General features: G+C 42.4%; 2 protein-coding genes across 3 annotated transcripts in view; both read left to right on the top strand.

Moving 5' to 3' along the window:
* The window catches only part of LOC133970075 (troponin I, slow skeletal muscle-like), an 81021-nt gene extending 62763 nt beyond the window's left edge, over positions 1-18258 (top strand). For both annotated transcript variants that reach the window (XM_062406906.1, XM_062406898.1), the window contains exons 2-6: positions 16598-16641; positions 16738-16869; positions 16959-17048; positions 17620-17796; positions 17999-18258. In XM_062406906.1, coding sequence (XP_062262890.1) covers positions 16633-16641; positions 16738-16869; positions 16959-17048; positions 17620-17796; positions 17999-18100 — 510 coding nt within the window. In that variant the 5' untranslated portion in view covers positions 16598-16632 and the 3' untranslated portion in view covers positions 18101-18258. The remainder of the gene's footprint in view (positions 1-16597; positions 16642-16737; positions 16870-16958; positions 17049-17619; positions 17797-17998) is intronic.
* Positions 7186-11933, top strand: csrp1b (cysteine and glycine-rich protein 1b). The gene is made up of 6 exons (XM_062406822.1): positions 7186-7300; positions 8147-8258; positions 8743-8911; positions 9543-9672; positions 9770-9863; positions 10453-11933. The coding sequence occupies exons 2-6, from the start codon at positions 8150-8152 to the stop codon at positions 10527-10529; spliced, it is 579 nt and encodes a 192-aa protein (XP_062262806.1). The 5' UTR covers positions 7186-7300; positions 8147-8149; the 3' UTR covers positions 10530-11933.
* Positions 18259-21775: the final 3517 nt, after the last annotated feature.

The raw sequence follows: 21775 nt of genomic DNA, 5'->3' as shown, positions 1-21775 counted from the left end.
GCCGACTGTATCTCAGTCTGATGTGTGAGTGTGTGAGTGTGTGAGTGTGTGAGTGTGTGAGTGTGTGAGTGTGTATGTGTGTGAGCCTGGTGCAGCGGCAGCCTCTGGTATGAGTCAGCAGCATATCCCAGACAACTAGTGGGCACATGACTCCCTGTCCCAGGCAGGACAATAAAAGTCTCTGCAGGAATTAGTTCAGCAGCTCCAGTGTGTCCCCCGCTGCCTTCAGGCCGTCTCCCTCAGACTGCAGCCAATTCACATGAAAGAAATACTCAGTCGACCACAGGACACGGTGTTTGGACTGTGTTGCCCGGCAGCTCACATGCTCAACAAATACTACAGTGTGACAGTGGTTCAGCTGTTTGAAAAAAAAAAAGGTCACTCGGGAAGTTGAGAGCAATAAAAAGCCATTTCAAATCCAATTTTTCAGAGTTGTAAAACAAACTGCAGCAGACTTCAAATTTTTGAATGATGGCGTCTCACATGAACATTATTCATCCACAGCATTGAGAAAGAAACCCAAACTTACCCAGAAGAAGCTTGAGAGAAACTTAAGTAAGTGCAAAGGAAGCTGGGAGACCTTTGAGAGATAAAAGGCCAAGCAGAAGGATGAGCAGTATCTTCAAGTGTCCATCAGTCCGTCCCGACTCTGCAGTGGCTCCAGGACACGCGTGTTTCTACTGGGCCATGTGCAAACACAGACACTGGATGGTGAGCTGCAGCCTCCAGCTCGCGATGCACCGAGCACCGGAGCATCCCTGACTCTGTCCGACGCCGGGCTCCAAGAGGGACTGCTCCCGTCCTGCTTGCATAACAATGCTCCAACACAGATCCTCTGCTGCAGTTGCTGCCTGTGGATCAGACTACTTTGCCGGCAGGCGCTCGCTCTCTCTCTCTCTCTGACTTGCAAATGGACCATTCCAGCAAGGCCGAGTGTCTCTGAACAAAAGTGCTGAGCTAAAACTGGGCCATAAACCTGGTGAGGAGCTCATAACCCACATCACAAGCCGCTCTCTCTCTCTCCCCCTCTATCTCGCTTCGTCCCCATCCCTCTCTTTGCTCGTCACAGTTCCAGCAATGTCCTGAGTCACAGCCAGAGCCAGTGAAGTGGACTGATTGGAATTGTCACTGCATGTTTATTGTTCGGCTGCCCACAGGGCGCAGGGCTCGCTTGGCACAGCACAGCACGGCACGGCCCTCGTGTCGAGGAGTGACAGGAGCTGGGATGGGGTGACAGCATGGGCTCAGACACACACACATGCTTTTTCCAAGTGTAATCTTTGAGTTTGGGGATTACCAACTGTGACTAAGACCCCCACCCCCCCGGTGATGTGGGGCCAAATATCACAGAAAATGACTCAGACAGTCAATATGCAAGGCAGGATCAGTGCAGGCCCAGGACATGTGGAAAATCCAGACCAAACTTTGTGCGTGCCCAGAGCACTGCTGCAACACACGTACTGGAGTGAAGATAGGAGGCCGGTGGACGTGATGAAGGGTATATCCCCTCTTGCACATTTTGAGCAAATTGCTTCTGGTGGAAGTTAAAGCTCTCTGCAGGAGGACTACAGTTGATGAGGAGAGATTAAAGACTGAGGCGGTTTGGAAATTGGAGCCCTCCATCCTGCGTGTTGAGGCGCAGACAGGAGATAAGTGAGGATTACAGTCAGAGACGTTGGACCGGCCGGACATGGAATTACTCAGAAATGTGTAATTCATCTGCATACACACAGAGACACACACAAAGACACACACACACACACACATGACCTTGACAGATACAAACTTCTATCTCCAGAATGAGAACCCATTGCACAGGCTGAACATAATCACATCTTAATTAAAAGGTGCTGAGATAACGCATCAGCTTCACAGGTACAAACAGCCCGGGTGAAATGAGTTCCTCCCTCTGCCCTGTTCCCACAGCTGATTAAACATGCACTTCCCTTTGTGACGCCTGCACGTTCTGCTCCAGCTAATAAACCTCCTCACCCTCTCTGCATCAGAGCGGCTTACAGAGAGTAACACACACACCAAAGCACAGCGAGGCAAAGAGACCAGGGTGTGTCTCATCCTCGCTCTGGTGAAATGTTTGCATGGCTGTGACCTCTACTGACTAATTTATGAAACTGCATGTCTCCACCTCTCGTTGTGGCCACAGGGCAGAGCAGCTGCAAGGCAGGAGTCAGCAGGAAGCACATTAACCCCTGTCTATAACTGCTGCTTGATGAAGCAGAGTCATTTACCCCCTGAAATGTACCAAAGTGAGTTTATCGAAGGGTTATTTTTATATCATCAACCCACTTCATGAAATATTAAAACACTTTTGGCTACTCTGGATAGGACTCATAGATATATACATATCCCCTAAATGCCCGATTTTCTTAGATATTTACAAAAATGAGAATAAATGCCTCATAATGTCAAAGAAAGTGTAAAAAGATTCCTGGATCTGCACTGAAATCAATGGGTTCTTCCCAGATCCATACAGCATGCTTCCACTACGTTTGGTGTTATCGTGCTATCCAACCTAAAAACATCATCTGCTTGTTGCCCTTGCCCTTCATTGCTAAAATGTTGATTTTAAAACATAGGTGTAACTTAATAAATTCCTTAACACTTAAACTCAATTTAATCTAATTTTGTTCCATTTAATCTTCTTTGGTTTGCTGACCAAATACTTAGATAGGGAAATTCTTAAAAAAATATTAGGGGTGCAACAAATGATAATAATAATTTTAATTGTCACAGAATATATTCATTATTTTCTTAATTAAACTGATAAAACATTTACCCATCCACGTTTCTCTGAATTCAAACCGACATATTAAAATGTTTTGTCTTACTCCAAAACTCAAATATGCACATCATTAAAAATGCAGTTCACTGTTTTATGTTGTTGATTGAATGAGAAATATGTGATTTAATATCAGTGTCAAGTGAGACAATTAACCAATATTTACATTAGAGAAGGGGGAATTCATAACTTAAAAAATGGGTTAAATGATTCAGCAGTAACCAAAATAGCAGCCAAGTAATTAATAGTTAATGAACAGATTTTTTTCCAGCTTCACATTAAAGTTAAAAAAACAACATGCACCCTCAAACTGCTTAATGAGGCTAAATGAGGTTATTTTGGTTGAAATCGCCTGAACCGAAGCAAAAAGGAACAGCCGTCAGCCTCAGTGGATTCAAGACTAAACACCAGCTCCCACTCTGACAGCCGAGTTGAAAACACATCCTCGGTGTGAAGTCCTCTCACCTCTCCTAGCTCTTCCTCCTCACCTGACAACTTGGCGAAGCTTCTGTGGAGAACACTGCCAAGTGGAGACCATCGCCTCGGGAGGAGTCCTGGCTTCAGGGCAGGTCAAAAATACAAAAAGAGACGATGCTGAATTCCTTCATGAGACTCCCACCAGCCGCCAGCCCTCGTGCATACACACTGATGGATGGACCAGAGCCCAGCCCAGCCCCTGCCTCTTATCAGGCTTTGCCTCTTATCCTCTCCTCTCTCCTCTGGATTAAATCCACTGAGTCTCCGTCACTCCTCTCTCTCTCTCTCCCTCTCTCTCCCCCCCCCTCTCTCTCATGAGCATAATCACATGTGCCCATATACCACACTACTAGCCAAGGCGGATGTCCACCGAGCAGAGACAGAGGGCTACTGTTGGCCAAACGCCGGGCTATAAATAGTCTTCTTGAGTTCATCATTGTCTCTTCCTATGATGGTGAAGAGCCTGCAGGGTTTGGAGAGAGCGAGGCGGGCAGATCGAGCAGCATCACTCTCTCATGGCGTTTCCTTCCCGCCTGCTATCGACTACACGCTATCAGTTTCAGCCTTCCTGATTCCCCTCTTATGTGGGGAGATATCTGAGCTGAGCTGGAGGTGCAAACGTCCATGTATTTGTTTTTTTGACTGAACCATAAAACAAGGGTACTTCTCAGAATCGCATGAGACTCTGGTTTGTTCTGGAGAGCAGCAGTGAGCACCCATCCGTCCAGAATCACAGAAAGGTCACATGCTTGATGAGAGTGTGAAAGACAGGGAGCCTGAACCCGTGCAATCGTTGAATGTCACCGGGTAAAAGATCAGCAGAAAAATGCCAACGATGCCCTCAGTGAGAGTAGTAGTAGTATTCCACATCCACAGTATATGCAGTAGACACCAGGAATTACAAATTAATATTTAGTGAAAAAGGAAACAGCTTTTTACATAGAACATTACATTGCACAACTACAAAATGCTACAAGTGGCAGTAGGCCTCCTTCAACCGTTTTTCCCAGACTCGAATGAGGTCACGAAATCTGACTGATTGATGTCAAGTCCAAGTTAAAACTGGAAAAAATGTTTAAAGAAACAAACACAAACATGTTTTGCCATCATGACCTTTGACCACCCAAATCTAATTATTCAAATGGGAAAGGGTTCCCTAGACATGTCCCTGAGGTATCCCAAAGCAAACAATTCGTTTTGTGAGGTCACAGCCACCTTGAACGGCAAAATCACTTCATCCTCGATGAAACTGAAAATTTTTCACCAAATTTGAAGAAATTCCTTCAGGTTGTTCTTGACATACTGTTTTCGAAAAAAAGCGAGGGAGGGATAGACAACCCAAGAAACATCATTCCTGCAGCCACTGGCTCTGACCAGTTTGCAGTTATACATCAGGAAAAGGGACATAAATAAAATACCACTGTGCACATACTTTCATATACTTTTTTATAATCATCCAGCCAGAGACATAAGATATTGGGTACAACTTTAACTTTCATAAGTACACACACTGTAAATCGTTTCGAGAGCAATAAAGCCTCTAAACCGAGATTACAGTCCCTGAATCAAGCCCAAAGGCTAAGATCTGTGTGCATGGAAGTTTTTGACCTTCACGTTAAATTCGTCTCACATAAGGCTGAAGACTATCATCATGTTTTTATGAGACTGCAGTTGTAATTAAAGGTTTTTACAAAACGGCCACTGACAATCTTTCCTCTCTTGAATGTGCTGTAAATTGCAGATGCTTGTTTAGGGTTAATGGCAGAAGATATCGCACCTTGTTAAACCCTATGAGGCAAACTGGGATTAGTGAATATGAATAAAAGTCAAATTTGATTGACATCTGAACAAAAACATTTTAATTAAAAAAGATTATATGAAATATCCCAATAAAACATATAAAGACACCAACACAGTAAAAAGTAATGGTTTATTGTGGGGCAGTTTATGGAAACTTCAGTTTCATGCAGACGTTGACTTCAGTGCAGTCGGACAGCTGACTACAGCTACGTCAGACAAAAACATGCAAAATATGTGTCAAGTAAACAGTGTCTGTTTGACCTGACCTCTCTGAAACCCAACACCAATCTGGAGTGGACTTTCTGGACACAGTTTCCAAATAGACATCTAATTTCCATGTAAGGCAGCAGCCAGAGAGTTTGTTAAATTTTCTTTTTGGACGGATTTACAGGCGGTAAATTCTAGATATCACTGCTGCTCGTACTTTCTCCTTTATTTATGTTGGTTGGACACCGAGGAGCATCAGGAGGGAATAGATGCGTCTTAACACAACGTCCCAGAGTGTTTTCACGAGGACAAAGCCTTCCTATTACCCCACAGACAAACAGAAGATACACAACTGCGGGAAATACCATGAGAAAATGTCATTTGTGGTTAAAGGCAGACATCACAAATACTCTTATCGAGCTGCCTGGCTCCTCGCTGAACAGAACATGTTTTTTATTCCAGCCCTCGATGACTATGAGGTGTAGCATTTCAGCTTTAAGGTTGTTCGAGGTCGTTCGCAACCATATTTGGTGAACACTGTAGGAATTGTGGTTCTCTTTTCAACATAGTCACACAAATTATAACACAACACAGCAGGACGAGGAGGGTTTCTGGAGCCAAAGAGTGAAATACTCCTGACTTGCCAAATCAGTCATCCAATTCCAACAGATCATGTGTTTAACTTGCTAAAAACCAGACGGATAGAATAAAGGAAAATAAAAATCCCTGAAGTAAGAAGCTTCAAGTGGGAAAAAAACATCACTGCTTTTTCCCACTTGTTTTGTTAAACTTTATGTTTAACAAAAGTTAAACATAATGTTGACATTTGTTCACCTTTGACCTTGATACGAGGAGTTGGACGGAGTCGAAACGCAGCATTAAAATTCACTTTGAGTTGTGTTTCCGGCCACTTGATGGATTTAAGTCCAATATTTACTCTGCTTTGATTTAATCTCCACCAGCTCCTGAGGGAAATAACAGCTAGAACCAGTCAGAGTGGAATCCTCTGGGTTCATTCCTCCAACCAGACTCATAGCTCTGCACCAAGCCATTTGCTCCTTTTTCAATATGAGAGACATTGATTAAAGAGTTTTGAATTCTATTAATTTGCAGTGTTAGTTTCTCCTCTGAAATACCTTTAGATTTATCAAAAACAAATTTGAAAAGTATATAAACAGGTTATGTGACGTCGATGTAGACACATTCAATTCAAGATGAAACAAGAGAAAAATAATCAAGCGCTCCTTGAAACAAGAGGAAAATAACCAGTAGAGCTTCACACACAGATGTAAGTGATCACCAGGGTTCATAGGGGGGTTAATAAATGACATAGTGTTCATATTTCAAATCCACAGCTGTTACTATCTCCTTGCATTTTATATATATTTTTTTAAAGATATTTCTGGGCCCTTTATTGAGAGGACAAGATGCAGGAGGACTCCAGCCTCCACACACTGGATGAACAGATGCTGTTTAATATGCAACAAGGTCTCTGGGGGGGGGGGGGGGCACCTGTGAGCTAGCCCCAAATTTCTCCTTGCATATTAAACTGCATCTGGCAATAAGTCCTGATTTTCTAATAATTCCTTAAGCTGCTGTAGAAAGAGAAAGTTGACTTGTGGTTTCTAGAACAGACTGTGGCTGAGGAAAGTGTCAATCTGAGCTGAATAGTTTCCTCGATATTTTCCAGAGCAGTCTTACTTTGCCAGATCAGAAAACCTCCAGCTACAAAAACATTCGGACTTAAATATAAACAGCAGTTACTTTTACAGAGGAGGAACTTGTTAAAAGTTCCTGAACCTCTCTCCTTCCCTCCCCACCCATCGATGACTCCTCTCACCAACTTTCTCCTCCTTTTCCTTCCCACATCTCACTCCCTCCGTCGGGCTCCTCCCTTAGAGCAGCCTGTGCGTGTCCACTCTGCCTCTGTCTCACTTCTCGTCATCACACAAGTGTCTCGTCTCTCGTTATCACTCAACGGCCACAGAGAGGAACCCGCAGACTTTCGCCTCACTTCAGGTAAGAGTCCCAGTTTACGTTTGTAACTTATCAAAGAAACACAGATATCTCTACAGATAAGGCCGCAGGATCTGATCTGAAGTGTGTCTATGTTCACTTAATGAGCTCACTTGAAAAATGAATAACCTTGAAGTTAGAAAATATATCCTGTTATTGTCTTGGAGCACAGGCTGCAAACTTTGTTCCAAAGCATCCACAGGAAAGTGATCAGACAGGAAACAACCATTGAAAAGGTGCCTCTGCTCTGCTAAGAAGAATTCTGTATAGAAAAATACAACCTTAAACTTTTTAATCACCATATCACTCTATAAAACAGATTTTAATTACCACTGTTTTTAAAAGTTTGTTTAAAGAAGCATAATAAAACTAGTCAGATCTGTCTGGAGCCTGTTGAATTGTTCGAGGTCAGAATTGTTCGATAACAAAATTTATTTGTAGGGAATTTCCTGTTTATCCTAAGCAATATAGTATATGAATAAATATATATACTTGGATGACAGCTGCCGCTGAGCTAGATGACTTCATCTCCACCTAAAAATATTAACTGTCTGAAACTTAACATTCAAAATCAATGGATTATGTCATATTCCCTGTTTGAAGTAGTTCAGTTATATCTAAACTATACTGGTACTTTGCATTTTACAATCAGGTTTGAATAGTTGGGCTCAGGTGATGTCAGCAGGCTGCAGGGAGGACACAAGCTCCTCATCACAGCAAACGGATGCTTCTCCTTTTATAGGAATTGTTGTGTGTAGCCTCGAGTGCCGCAGATGGCCTCAGTCTGCCGAGCAACACAATACACACAGTGACTGAGAAAATGTACACAACTCTCCCCCCTGCTCACAGAACATGCCTTTCGGAGGAGGAAGCAAGTGCGGCTGCTGCCAGAAAACCGTCTACTTCGCTGAGGAAGTGCAGTGCGAGGGCAAGAGCTGGCACAAATCCTGTTTCCTGTGCAGTAAGTATCTTCAGCTCGCAGGTATAATCCGCTTTGTGCGTCCAGCGCTTCCTCCTCACCACTGTGGAATCACAAGAGGTGGACAGGCAGGAATGCTGGGTATTTGGCTCGCTGGAAGGAAAAGTGAGCATCCACAGGTTTTCCCTCACACATCTCTGTCCTTATTTGGATCCGACTGAGCATGTGACCGAGGCTTGGTCGTCCTTATATGGCAGAGGAAGGTAGAAGTGCTCCCTCCCTCTCCAGCACTGCACAAGCAGTCATCTGAGGCGCAGCACACACTGGTTATGCCTTATTCCTCTTTAAAGATGTCATGCATAGTTTGTGGTGAAGACACAGCGAAAAACATCTGTGGAGTTAAGTCATGGATTGCTTTTCTTTGCTGCACGGTGGAAAGTCGTGGACTCAAGTGTTGGAAGGGATAATCATAGATTTACACATATAAACTGTCCCCCCCCCCCCCCCCCCCCCTCTTTGTGTGAAGTGGTCTGTAAGAAGAACTTGGACAGCACCACAGTGGCTGTCCATGTGGACGAGATCTACTGCAAGTCGTGCTATGGCAAGAAATATGGGCCAAAAGGCTACGGCTTCGGAGGTGGAGCCGGCACGCTGAGCATGGACACGGGAGAGGGACTTGGAATCAAACCTGAAGTGTGAGCAAAACATCACTTCTCCCCAATAAGTAACAATAGAGAACAGTAACTTTTTAATATATTTATCGAAAGGAAAACAGAATCTACAGGGGCTGGATCCAAAGTTTCATTTAGTTTCATATGGATTTATAGATGGATGTCCTAATTATTGAAATGGGCCCGATGCTGACATTAAGGAGTACATTTATGATACCACGGCAGATTATATATATTCTTTTTAAATAGCAATGTTTCATAAGATAATATCAATCTCTCATGATAAGGAATTGTAATTGAGGTTTTCGTTTTACATTTTACAATTTAACCATAAACTTTATTATAAATAGCTATAAATAAAATCTAAATGCAAACTTGAAAACTTGAAGTTAATTAACATCATTCTTTTTACATACAATATAAACATAAATGCGTATCTTTTCTGCGTTGTTATTTTATCCTGAAAAGTTTTCACATCTGCAAAAAAAAACGCAGACACCAATAATAACAAAGGCTGATATAATGGCTCTTCAATATATTGGCTCTAGTTTCAAATGAGGAATGAAACAATGATTTTGGCTCTGGAATGTAATGAAGCTGATGTTTTGCAGCTGGTCTGTTTCCGTTCATTAAAAGCTCTGATTTCTGTGGCCAGACAAACGGCTTTCCGCCCGACCAACAACCCCAACACCTCCAAGTTCGCCCAGAAAGCAGGCGGCTCAGACGTGTGTCCCCGATGTGGAAAGACAGTGTACGCAGCGGAGAAGGTTATCGGAGGAGGCAACGTAAGAATCCTCTGATAAACTTTCCTTCTAACGACGAGGAGGATTTGATTGTTCTGTATATTTTCTACCTGAATCTCATTCTTTGCTCTTTGCTCAGTCCTGGCATAAAGGATGCTTTCGCTGTGCCAAGTGTGGCAAAGGGCTGGAGTCCACGACCGTCGCTGATCGAGACGGGGAGGTCTACTGTAAAGGTCTGTGTGGAGCGACTAGAGCTGAAGAGATGTGTGGATCGTTCAATTAGCCTGGATGATGGGCAGCAAATGAAGTGGCAATTATTATGAGAAGTTATTCATGTCTCGTCTAAAAAGACAAATCTGGATGGATGTGTAATTGATTTTCTTCGTCAAATTTAAATCTTTGGGTTTTAGGTAGTTACGTTTGGTAGGAAAAATTAATTGTTACCACTAGGCCATGATATTTATAAATGTATAAAATTATATAGAAATCGGAAAAAACATTTCCCCATTAAACACAATTGTACAAAAGAACTCTTTTTTTACTTGTATTATCCTTTAAGGAAAATCAACACATGATTTTAAGGTCAGTTTTCCATTGCCTCAGTTGCTCTCAATTACTTAAAGGTTCAGTGTGTAGGATTTAGTGACATCTAGTGGTGAGGTTTGCAAGTTGCACCTGTATACACACCATCCTTGTGATTCTCTCCAAACTGAGGTTCACCACTGAGTAGAACTGTATCTCTGTTCTCAGTAGTGTTTAATTGAGATGCCAGTCAGTGTTATTATCCACAGTGTTTCTCACTCACCCTCTTTTCATTCACAGGTTGCTACGCGAAGAACTTTGGTCCCAAGGGCTTCGGCTTCGGTCAGGGTGCAGGAGCTCTGGCTCATTCCCAGTGAAGCCTGAAGCCTCGTCTCCCACCATCGACTTGTGGCGTGTTTCCATTCCATCGCTTCCAGGATCCTTTCGGTCCTGTCTGTCTTTATTTCACTCTGCACTTTCACCCCAGCTACAGAAAGAACGACAGAGGCACAACAGCCAATACGAAGCTGTTTGTTCACCAGCTCTTTACTGTGTGTTGCTATAGAACAGAGTCTAATTTAGTAGGTGAAAATAGAAACAGACTGAATTCTAACTCTGTTTGGATGTGCATATTCTGTATATTTACACTGATTCTTATATACTAAATAACCCTGCTCCATCTTAGAATAGAAAATGGTTGTGAAGAGACACTCACATGGTATTAACACAGCGTTTCTGCAGGTTTCAACAAGTTCTACATTAAGACCGTTTGAAGACCCTTAATGAATGAAATTTAGGACCATTTCAAGATAAAAAGACATGAGAGAATATCCGTGTCCCAGAAATATTTTAGCTTCCCTATGATTGAAGATGAGGTGAAGTAGCCTCTCAGAGAATAATCCTAAAAATGCTACGTTATCTCTCAATCTACAGAGACCCCAAGTATCTGTGTCTTAATTCAGAGGCCACACACTTCAGTGGATGTGGTCCACATGACCCACGAAAGGAGCCGGCACCATTACATCTTTTTTTTAAATGGTGTCATATAAGGAGGATCAACCCGAGCCTTTGTTTCTCCGGAATGGAAGGACACGTTTGAAGGAGCCTTCAAAATGAGACAGTAGAGTCGTGAAGCAATTGGTCTTTAAATGCAGCCTCTGAAGGATGTGGCCTCTGAATTGAGACGCAGCTCAAGATTCAGTTTCATCAAATTGTGAAGTATTTGTATCTATTGGAGACTATTTAAAGGTCTAAAACTCAGATAATTAAATGCTAGACCTGGCGAGATGCCTTGGAAACCCCAGTAACAGAAGTGAACAATTTCTGAGTTTGACTAATACCTGAAAGAGTTTGTTTCTGTGAGTGGGAACAGACACATTCCAGGGCCGACCAACGGACCAGCAGCCTCACGTCTTGCTTTAAATCACAGATACAAATATTTCCCTCTTTACTGCCTTACATGTCAAATAATGTAGATACTGTCTTATAACATGCATTGTTTCTTTGGCACAAAATAAATATTTGGGAAAAAAACAACAACAAGGCTCTGCTCTAATTCCCTGTGATGGCCTCTTTCACACAATTGCTCTTGTTGTTGATCTGATGGGATGAAATCAGTTTGTGTTCATTCATGTGATGTTGGGCCCGTTTGTTATTTTTATCTAATCACCATCATCATCATCATCACACAGAGCAAAATGTCAGCTGTTGTGGTGAACAAGGGAGTTGCAGTGCTCGGCCCCGTCTCCGCCTGAGCCGAGGAGTTGGCAGGCTGACCGGAGTACCAGGCAGCTGCGGTGGTGGTGGTGTTGGAGGAGGAGCAGGAGGAGTAGGAGGAGGAGGAGGAGGAGGAGGAGGAGGCAGCTGTTTGATTTGGCACCGAGTGCAACATGAGTCTCATCAACATCAAAACAAAGTCTGAGCTCTAAGCAGAGCTGAAAAGTGTTAGTCCACCCATGGGTAGTAATGGATTACATGTAAAGAGGATTACACAATGAGGGTACAGCACCATAATCAGCCCACATTACATTCATAATAGAGTAATAGCTACAGTGTCAATGATTACATTTTGATTATGGCTGGATTATGTTTTACTTCTTTGTCCTGATAAGAGAAGTGCTCCCCCTTGTGGCAGGTTTCAATAGAGATTATAGTTTGAGGCAGCAGCAGTTCTTCCAAATGCTCATAATAGAAAACAGAAATCTAAAAGGAATGATTAACTTTTTGAAAAACATATGTAAATCTTAATGTATTAAAGAACATATGCAGTTGTATTATATCATATGTCACTGGGTTTTCAGAAGGGGATCCCGGGCAGAAGCTAATGGTATTTGGGAGGTAGACAAAAAAAAAAAGAATATTTTTGGAATTCTAGAATATAAGGTTCAATACTTTCAATGTTTTACTTTGAATTAATCCCAAAATTTCAGATTAGATTACATGTTAAATATCAAAGCAATCTGACTGAACCTGGGTATCACAACCTCAGATCTGCTGTTCCAGAGCTTCCAAGTTGTTAGATTGTAAATAGTTTTTCATCCTGGACTTTGTACACATCCTAAAATAATGGCATAATGTTTTCATTAAACGTCCTGGTATCAATATCAACCCACCAAGGGCAGATAAGTCTTAAAGCCTTTGAGCCTTTTACCCACCAGAGGGCAATAAAGAGGCCTGTGTGTTTGATCTAATATAAACTGCAAATGTTGCCCTGCCTCAGCTCCCCATAGTAACACAGAGTTACTTCCAGTAGGTACTTCATGCTACTTTATATTAGAATATCCACTATGTTGTACTTCAGCAACTTTGATAGAATAGGTCAGCTGTTGTATTAGCTGCAGTGTTATAGCTCCAGCAGTTATTTTAAAAATAAAAAATAAATATCCAAATAATGCAGCAAAAGACAACAATATCCATCCGAGATAATCTGCTCAGGTTGGGATGACTGGGCCATAAGAATATTGTGTTGTTGTATTGTTCTTTACTTACAGTGCGTACACAAGGAAAAACTGTTTAGTTTTCAATTAGCTCATTAATTAGTTTATATAGGACATTTGGTTTAAATATGGAATCAAACCTGAAACTAGTCAGACCATCTACTTCATAGGGTTCATAGGTCATAATCGTTACCCCCCCCAACGTGATTGAACTGACGTACGCATCGTAAAGTTCTCCAGCTGGACTTAAATAAAACACTTTCTAGCAAACTCTCACATATAAGGTTCACCGCACTGCAAACTGCTTGATAATCCTCAGGCATCTGCATGTACGAGTTAGGTTCTATAGAGACAGTCCAGCAAAACCCTGGTGTTGATCCAGCTGCCATATATACAGTGGAATTACAATCAGCTGCCGTGAGCCAACAGCCCTGATCTCAGTGTCATAAATCAAATCCGTATATGAGGGAGTTTAAAGTCCTGACTCAGCGAGAGAACTTTCACTGCAAATTTCAACCATCTAACTTAAACCTATAAAAGAATAATGAGGTGATATGGTTGCAGACAGTGTAAAAAACAATCTTGTTCACTGATTTATTTCAGAGCAGAGACTGTTGGTCTGTATGTCCCATGGAGGAGCACAGTGACACTCTGTAAATATGAAACTGTGCTGAATAGCAGTTAAGCAGTGCGCAGCTTAGTCTCATGAGGCTGCACTGCCTCCTCTGTCAGCAGGAGGCGCTGCAGCATCCACGGACAGCACAACGTATCAATGGAAACAGTACTACACACAACAAGTCTCCTTAACCCTAATCCTTCCCCCAGGCCGTAAGGCTTCTGAACACGCTGACTCACTGATGTCACAATAAACTTTGGTTTGATTTTGAGAGGAAGTGGAGACATATCGTCCATCTTGATGAACAGTCTACATCAAATCGGCCGGACGACTGCTTTGATTGCGTTGATCGAACTTGCTGTGTCATTACGAAGGTTACCGTGTACAGCGTGTGAGCGACTTTGAAAGCGCTGTGCAAACACAAGTCAATCTTTAACACAAACATCAGGTGATTTCGTGGATTAATTCAGGGACGTATTGACCTTGCATGTTGGACATATGTTCACGAGAAGCGCTAACGAAGGCCCATATGAAGCGTGTGTACGTACTCAGAGTGGCAGCATCACATGTTGCTGCACTTTGTCTATGTTTAGTTGCGCCGCCGTAGCCAAATGTGCACTGGAAACTGCATTCCTGCCTTAAAACCATGGCTTAGCATTGTCTACCGCTATTATCCTAATCAGACCAAGGGGGCCCTGCAGTCTCGGGGGGACGGGGACGGGGGGGACGGGGGGGGGGGGGGGGCGGAGTCCATCTCCAATATTTCTCTCAGTAGCCAAAGAAAATCCCAGAAAATCATCCACAGTGACAGGACAGGCCGTTTGGCTGCGGCTGCTTGAAGTTTGCTTCGACTTAAAGGAAAAACAAAGACAGCTTCACTTGAACTTTCTGTAAACACCGGGGGGGCGTGTTGGCAAGAACAAACGGTTGAGATGATCCTACCAAGAGCTTTAAATAGTTCTGCCATGTAAAAGATGAAAATCAGATTAACAACTGCCTGAAAACTAATGAGGTGATAGCTGACGAGATGGAAGTTCATCCCGAACCTGGCACCAATAAAAGTTCACGCACGTTATCATAAAGACGCAGAAAGCAGTGATTTGTCAACACAACACGAGCATCACAATCACCGTAATCCTGAGACCACCCTCTACCATGGTGTGCGTGTGTGTCTGTGTCTGTGTCTGTGTAGTGTCTATTTCAGTCACCTTGTGATCGAGAGGAGGGACAAAAGGAAAGACGGGGGACAAGCAGGATAAATATTCAGCCGTGCTCTTTTCTCCATCACTTTGTGTCAGTCTGCAGCATCATCACAAGAAGGTAAGACCAAGTATCTGTGCGGCACCACCTCGATCAAACTCTAGTTGTTACCTCTAAGATGTGAAGTAGTATGTTGAGTGTGTACTTTTATAATCAAGTGTGTGTGCTTTTATTTTTTGTCTCTGATCAATTTGATGATAAGACAACAAACGTATGTTGACATCAAAGAGAAGAAATTAGCTGCATCTAATTTACTTTCTCATTAATCTACAGATTATGTTTGAAATTGTTTGCTTAGAAGATTTCTTCAATTATCATTTTAGTTTTTTGCCAATTCATTTAAACATTTCAAATGTTTATCTCATTTCTACAACTATGACTGGCTTTAAATCCCTGCTGTCTGGATTGAATATCACATGATCAAGGGATTTAACTGCAGAATAATGGAGGGGGGAAAATGGGTGAAATGTTATATCGGCGTAGTTGACTTGTTAATAATCATTGATAAGCTCACCAGACAGAAACGTCATCACTCATAGTACAATTTAGGACTAAATTAATCAAATAAATAAATTAACTGAAAGATAAAGGGCAAAAGGTTAAATAATAGATTAATTCAATATGACAAAATCCAGAAAACGTTAGTATAAGTGTTAGATAAGTGGAATAAGTTGCAGCAAACCTATATCGTAGCGTGTATTGTCAATATCGTCCAAATATAAGTAGATATTTTCCTTTTTCCTCTTTCAAATTTTTGATCAAGGGGTCGGTTTCTTGGAAAAGTCAGAAGAGCTTTATAACAGTAGTCAGGTCAGCTCTATTCCGAGAATCGGGGGAGTCTGCCTATATCTGTCTTTATCCAGTAGAGAAGTGGGGGAGAAGGTGGGAATCGTTATCTATCGAGAGTAGCTGCCATGTTGGGGGCCTTGCATGCGTCTCCCTGCCTGCCACCACTCAGCTCTCTGGCAGGGGTTTGCACCATCAACACACTGGGAGGTGACTGGCTGATTGTGTCCAGCAGGCTCCATGAGGAGGATGTAACAATGACTGATAAACAAAACAACACATGGGAAAGGTCACTTTCATCATTTCATCCGTCCATCAACAATCCATCAGAGAAAATCCTCAAAATATAAATTCACATCTATAAATATACTGCAAGTTTTCTTCCTGGTAACAGTGTATGATTGACTGTGTAATGGAATGTATGTGTAGTGGAGTGGAAGTGGAAACCATTGTAAAGGCCCATTGGGGCTCTGGACCCGAATGGTCCCGACTGTCGAGCACTTCAAATACAAAAAGGTTTTATTTCTGTCTACAGGGGGAATTCAAATAGTCAAGATGCCTGAGAAAGCGTAAGTGTCCAGTGTCTGTTATTCTTTCCATTTACAAATGAGAGTGTCAGTTTCATACATAATTAAAGACAACAATGATGAGATGCAAGTTTCTTTTTGTGCTAACGCATTGTTTCTGTGTCTGTCACGTTCCGTCTTTATTCCCGACCCACAGACCAGAGGTAAGTCTTCAAAGACCCTGCTGACTAAGACATCTAATACTTTGATACCAGCGTCAATGTCAAGATTATCTCTGGCCCATTGAAATGTCAGTCTAAAAATAAAATCCTCCTTTTTGCAGAGGAAATCTAAAATCTCAGCCTCGCGCAAGCTCATGCTGAAGGTGAGTCCTCGGCCACGTTTTGCACAGACACCACCAGAGTCGGATTAAGAGACTCTGGTCGTTGGATTTAGATCTTGAATGTGTGCGATGTTTCAGAGCATGATGGTGGCCAGGGCGAAGGAGGAGCTGGAGCAGGAGATGGAGGAGAAAGAGGAAGAGAAGTCAAAGTACCTGGAGGAGAAGGCCCCCCCGATGCAGATCAGTTGCATGTCCTTGACAGAGCTCGAGGTAGAACTTCCTATTTAACAACCAAAGAAATTCTGTCACTAATAAAGTCACATGTATAGGAGAATCTGATCCCCCCTGTGTTTATTCAGACATTATGTGAAGAGCTGCACGCCCAAATCGACGTGGTGGACGAGGAGCGGTACGACATTGAGGCCAAAGTGATGCACAACAGCAGAGAGGTAAAAGAGTCCAAGTTAAGAAAGACTGGATCAGGAGAAATGCTCCGATAAACAATGACTAGAAGCTGGAGAGTTATATGGATGTTGTTAACCAAGTATCATGAGCAGATGATAGAGTCACTCTTGCTAACTGCAGCAGTCCGCCTACACAACCTTTCATTTTACAAAATATCTACGTGTAGAAGTGAACACAAAAATAACAAAAATGTTCAAACAAGCATTCCAGGCCAATAGATGGCGATAAAGTCTAACCTCTACACAATCAAATACCAGAGAAGAACGCTGTGGTCCAGATAATATTGGGCAGATGCGTGCAAACAGGTAATTAGGCCAAGAAATGCTAACCAAATTTAGAGCAATCTATACACAGCTGCCATTGTTGGTGTTGTTGTTGTTGTTGTTGTTGTTGTTGTTGTTGTTGTAGCAAAGTAAACAACAACGTAATGGTTTTCCCAAATGTTCTGTTTTACATCTTCATAAGGATACAGCTTCTTTAGTGACTTCTTTAGTTTTTTGCCAAATGTCGGCATAAGTGTGTGACCAGGCCGTCGCTCCTCCCTTCCCTCCGCAGATCAAAGACCTGAACATCAAGGTGCTGGACCTGCGAGGGAAGTTTAAGAGACCCAGCCTCAGGAGAGTGAGGGTTTCTGCTGACGCCATCCTGCGCTCCCTGCTGGGCTCAAAGCACAAGGTCTCTCTGGATCTGAGAGCCAACCTCAAATCGGTCAAGAAGGAGGACACGGAGAAGGTGAGTGTAGAGAAAAGCAAACTAATATAAAGATACACTAGCAGCCGTTTTCAGACAGGACCTCCGGGTAAAATCCGGAGAATTGGGTGAGGAGTGAGAATGACAGAGGAAACATTCTCCTTACTCCAAGTCAGTGAACCAGTGCACTGTTAAAGACATAAAATAAGATCTATATCTCGTACTGTGTGTGTGCCTGCTGCAGGAAAAGACTGCGGAGGTGAGCGACTGGAGGAAGAACGTGGAGGCCATGTCGGGCATGGAGGGCCGCATGAAGATGTTTGACGCAGCGGGCTCCAGCCAGTGAAATCCAGGAGCTGCCATTCACAACTGAAATACAGTCACTTGTGATCAGATCGGAGACTGAAGCTCCGCAGGGTCACACAGACGATTACTTGCTTTATCATATTCAGTATCTTTTATGTGTTTTGCTTCATTGTCACCGAAATAAACTCAGCAAATGAAGACTCTCTCTCTTTTTGTTATGTTGAAAGCAGAAAAGCTTTGATCATCGATCAGCTGTCTTAATGTGATTTATGAGGATTTAAGATTTTGATTACATGCTTACGTTAAATCATTGGAGCCCAAACAATATGGCATTTTCTGAGAGCTGATGCTAGTACCAATTATATTGAGTAAAAATATCTGTTTATAATAATAATATTTTTAATCGCATTTATACCAAGAACTTTAAAATGAATCACTACAATAGAGAGAAAACACAAATACAACCAAATATGTGGAGCTTCAATAATAAAACTATTCTAGAAAATTCGATTAAAATAAAAAGTTTCTTGTAGGTGTATTTCTGCAAACTACCATATATCATATCAATGAAAAGTGAAGCCAATGGGGAAGTGCCTTAAAGTGCAATACCTAGGAGGGCCGGTAGGGGCTAGCTCCAAAAAAATAACAACAAAACATCAACTTCTCATGAAATACTACATAAGTATTTATCTGTCCACGAGCTATGTAGTACTTACTTAAATGCACTCCTTCGTATCAGTGTTGTTGGGGTCCCTTTAAACATAATATATGTTAAGATGCCTGTGACAGCCTGTGCAAAAAAATATCACAAGCTAAAACCTTAGCAGCAGAAGAGACACAGTAAAGAAGGGAGTTAGAACTGAAGTCACGTTGAGGGGAGCAGATCATACCTGACATCTCAGCTTCATGGTGGTGAATTAATGAAGTAGCCTGACCAGGTGTTAAACCGCCCGCCTCACTGTGAGGGGGTGCGTTTGATACGTGACACATCAGGTAGGAGTTTGGTAGGAGCTAGTGTAGCCCCGCACGGAAGTTAGTTTGATTTTGGCTGTTCCACACATATCTATGGTTCCACATCCAGAGCAGAGAACTCAGGGACCGTCAATGAATTCCGGTTTGAACAGGGGGAACCTGCCGCATCCATGTCACGTGACCCACTGACTCCAGTTAGGATCAGGTAGTATTCTTACACTTACATTAAGGGGACACCTCTTTATATTGTGTGTTAGCGTGTCCTATTATATGAATATTAATATGTTTGGCTTCAATGTCACGTGATCCATTGACTCAAAATCAAAAAATCACATCAGGAGGCAACTCTTTTAAATTAGAATATTGTGTTTACATTATTTTGTGTGACCTCTCTTTGACTCCAGCAAACACAATTTACTTAATATTTTTCTACTTCTTAATCTGTGACTCTCTAATCTTGGATGAATACAAAAAGTCCCCCAAATTATGAAATACAGATGTTGTGAAGCATCTCCTGCAGTTCTCCTTTTTGCCACAAGGTGGCAGGATCCGTTCACAGTCAGTGTGATGAGATCATGACAGAAATATTCCAACCGACTGGAAAGTCGAGATAAGAAGAAGAAAAACATGGATCAACGTCATGTTTATGTATAAAAGCAGTGATGCGTATTGTCATTATAAAACACCTTCAGAGTCCTGAGACGTGTTGTGAATCCAGGTCAGGGGCCGTGGCCATGTCTGGTTCACACACTGCTGAAGGCCTAAGTACTTTCTCCTGTTTGTTTTAGTCGACTCCGGTGCCAGACGGGTGGGGTTTGCAACAATACAATCAGGACGTCTCACTCTTACTTAAGTACAGTACATGAAACCGACTCCTGTGATTGTTTGACATCTAATGCTGCACCACGGCTTTGTTCGATTCCAAGTAAAGAAACACAAGCTCCAACAATCTCGTAAACCTGCGAGTAGTAAAAGTATCTGCTTTACGGACAAAGAGTTTCATTACTAATGTGATTACAAGGTTATTTTATTGTATTATTTGATTTTATTTGAGCCATTGGGCTATTAGTGTGAGACCACCCCCCCCCCCCCCCCCCCCCCCCCCCCCCCCCCCCCCGTTCCTACGCACAAGGGCACATGTTGAAACGCACCAAATAAACACACACGGTCTGTCTGTTGACTGTGTGTGTTCTAACACTGTTTTCATGGTCCAAAACACACAGCTCACTTGTATGTAAACACTCACTGGAAAAATATTTGACACAAGGAATTACCACACACACACACACACACACACACACACACACACACACAAACAGACCGGCACGTTGTTTATTTTCACTTTGCAAAACACACATATACCTCCTGCATATCACTAATTGTTGTGAAAATACGCCTAACATTATTACATTATTATGTAATTATTATTATTTAACATATAATACGTCATATATATATATATATTTATGATGCATATTTGTTTTGTGAGCATATAAGCAAGTGTTTTTGTGTTTTTGAATTGTCTGTCATTCTTTGCTCTTAAAAAAACTGTTTAAATCCACAAACGTCCCTTTGGACGAAAACAAAATATAATTGTGACACTTATAAATTAATTACTTTTACTGATAACTGATATGGCAACACTTCTAAACTGAAATTATATAATAAGAAAACATATAATTGAGCCATCTGAGTCATTGATTTTTCACTTTTCTCTTCTGACTTGTTCGGACAGGACCGGAGACTTCAGCCGAGCTCGTCTCCAATGACTTGAGAATTTGCTCCAACTCGCCTCGGAAGAGAAAGACAAACGGTGGCCTTCTTCGGAAAGGAGCCATCCTCTCCGATGAGTCATGATCCTCATTGTGGCGTCGGATATAACATCAACAACCGACACTGGGCGCATCAAAAGACTTGGCAGCTCACGCAGGGTGTTGCTTACAGCACGTTAGTACAGGCGAGGACACAGGGCAGGGAAGCAGGAATTGAAGAAGCTGAAGGAGATGGAGCCAGAGGAATGAGAGTATTTTTTTATCCTGGCTTTGAACAACCTGCTACTGGAATCAGGCTCAATTAAGACTGGATAATGTTTCCAGTCCATGGATCAAATTGTGGCATTAACATGAGGCTGCAGAGTGTAACGCTTCAACGTGTTGCAGATCAGCAGCACCATATGAGGTTACACTGAATAATGTGTTTTTTGTTTACTTTGAGCTCCTTGCAGTTGTGCGTCTGTGTGTTTGTGTGTTTGTGTGCACAATGGAGTATGGATTACTCCCCCCCCCCACGTCAGCCCAGACCTGAGACACTGGAACCCTTTGAGTAGCAGTAATCCCTCGGTGCTCATTGCAGGTTTTGCTGCGTAAAAATAGACAATGCAAGTCCAGGGAGAATGCATGTTTTCCCCTTCGATTTAATGCCTTCTGCCATCTGTTTGCAGGTATGTGCCCACCCATTGTAGACACGGGCGACTTGCCGCCATGTGACCCGCTACTGGGTTTAAAAGCTTATGGCCAACAGAGGAGGGTCCAGTACACGATTCCCCCATTGAGTCACATCTGAAGCGCTCATCGCACTATCTGGGTGAGTTTCTGCTTTTCTCTTGTGTGTGTGGATAAATTGTAAATAAACCGATTTCTTGAAAAAAATTGTATCATCACCGTGCAGTGACTTGTTCTCATTTGTGCAGGTGCTGCCTCCTCAACATGTCCGACACAGAAGAAGCAACATATGAGTGAGTAAA

Source organism: Platichthys flesus, chromosome 2, assembly GCF_949316205.1.
Source record: "Platichthys flesus chromosome 2, fPlaFle2.1, whole genome shotgun sequence".
In the NCBI taxonomy this organism is placed as follows: Eukaryota; Metazoa; Chordata; class Actinopteri; order Pleuronectiformes; family Pleuronectidae; genus Platichthys; species Platichthys flesus.
The sequence above is the reverse complement of the archived record's forward strand: the minus strand, read 5'-3'. Positions and strand labels throughout refer to the sequence as shown.

Bases quoted from the DNA above. Each gene is read 5' to 3' on its own strand.
- csrp1b (XM_062406822.1), top strand. From the start codon at position 8,150: ATGCCTTTCGGAGGAGGAAGCAAGTGCGGCTGCTGCCAGAAAACCGTC. The intron at 8,912-9,542 runs GTGAGCAAAACA...TTCTGTGGCCAG, and splicing joins CTTGGAATCAAACCTGAAGT to ACAAACGGCTTTCCGCCCGA. The intron at 9,673-9,769 runs GTAAGAATCCTC...CTCTTTGCTCAG, and splicing joins AGGTTATCGGAGGAGGCAAC to TCCTGGCATAAAGGATGCTT.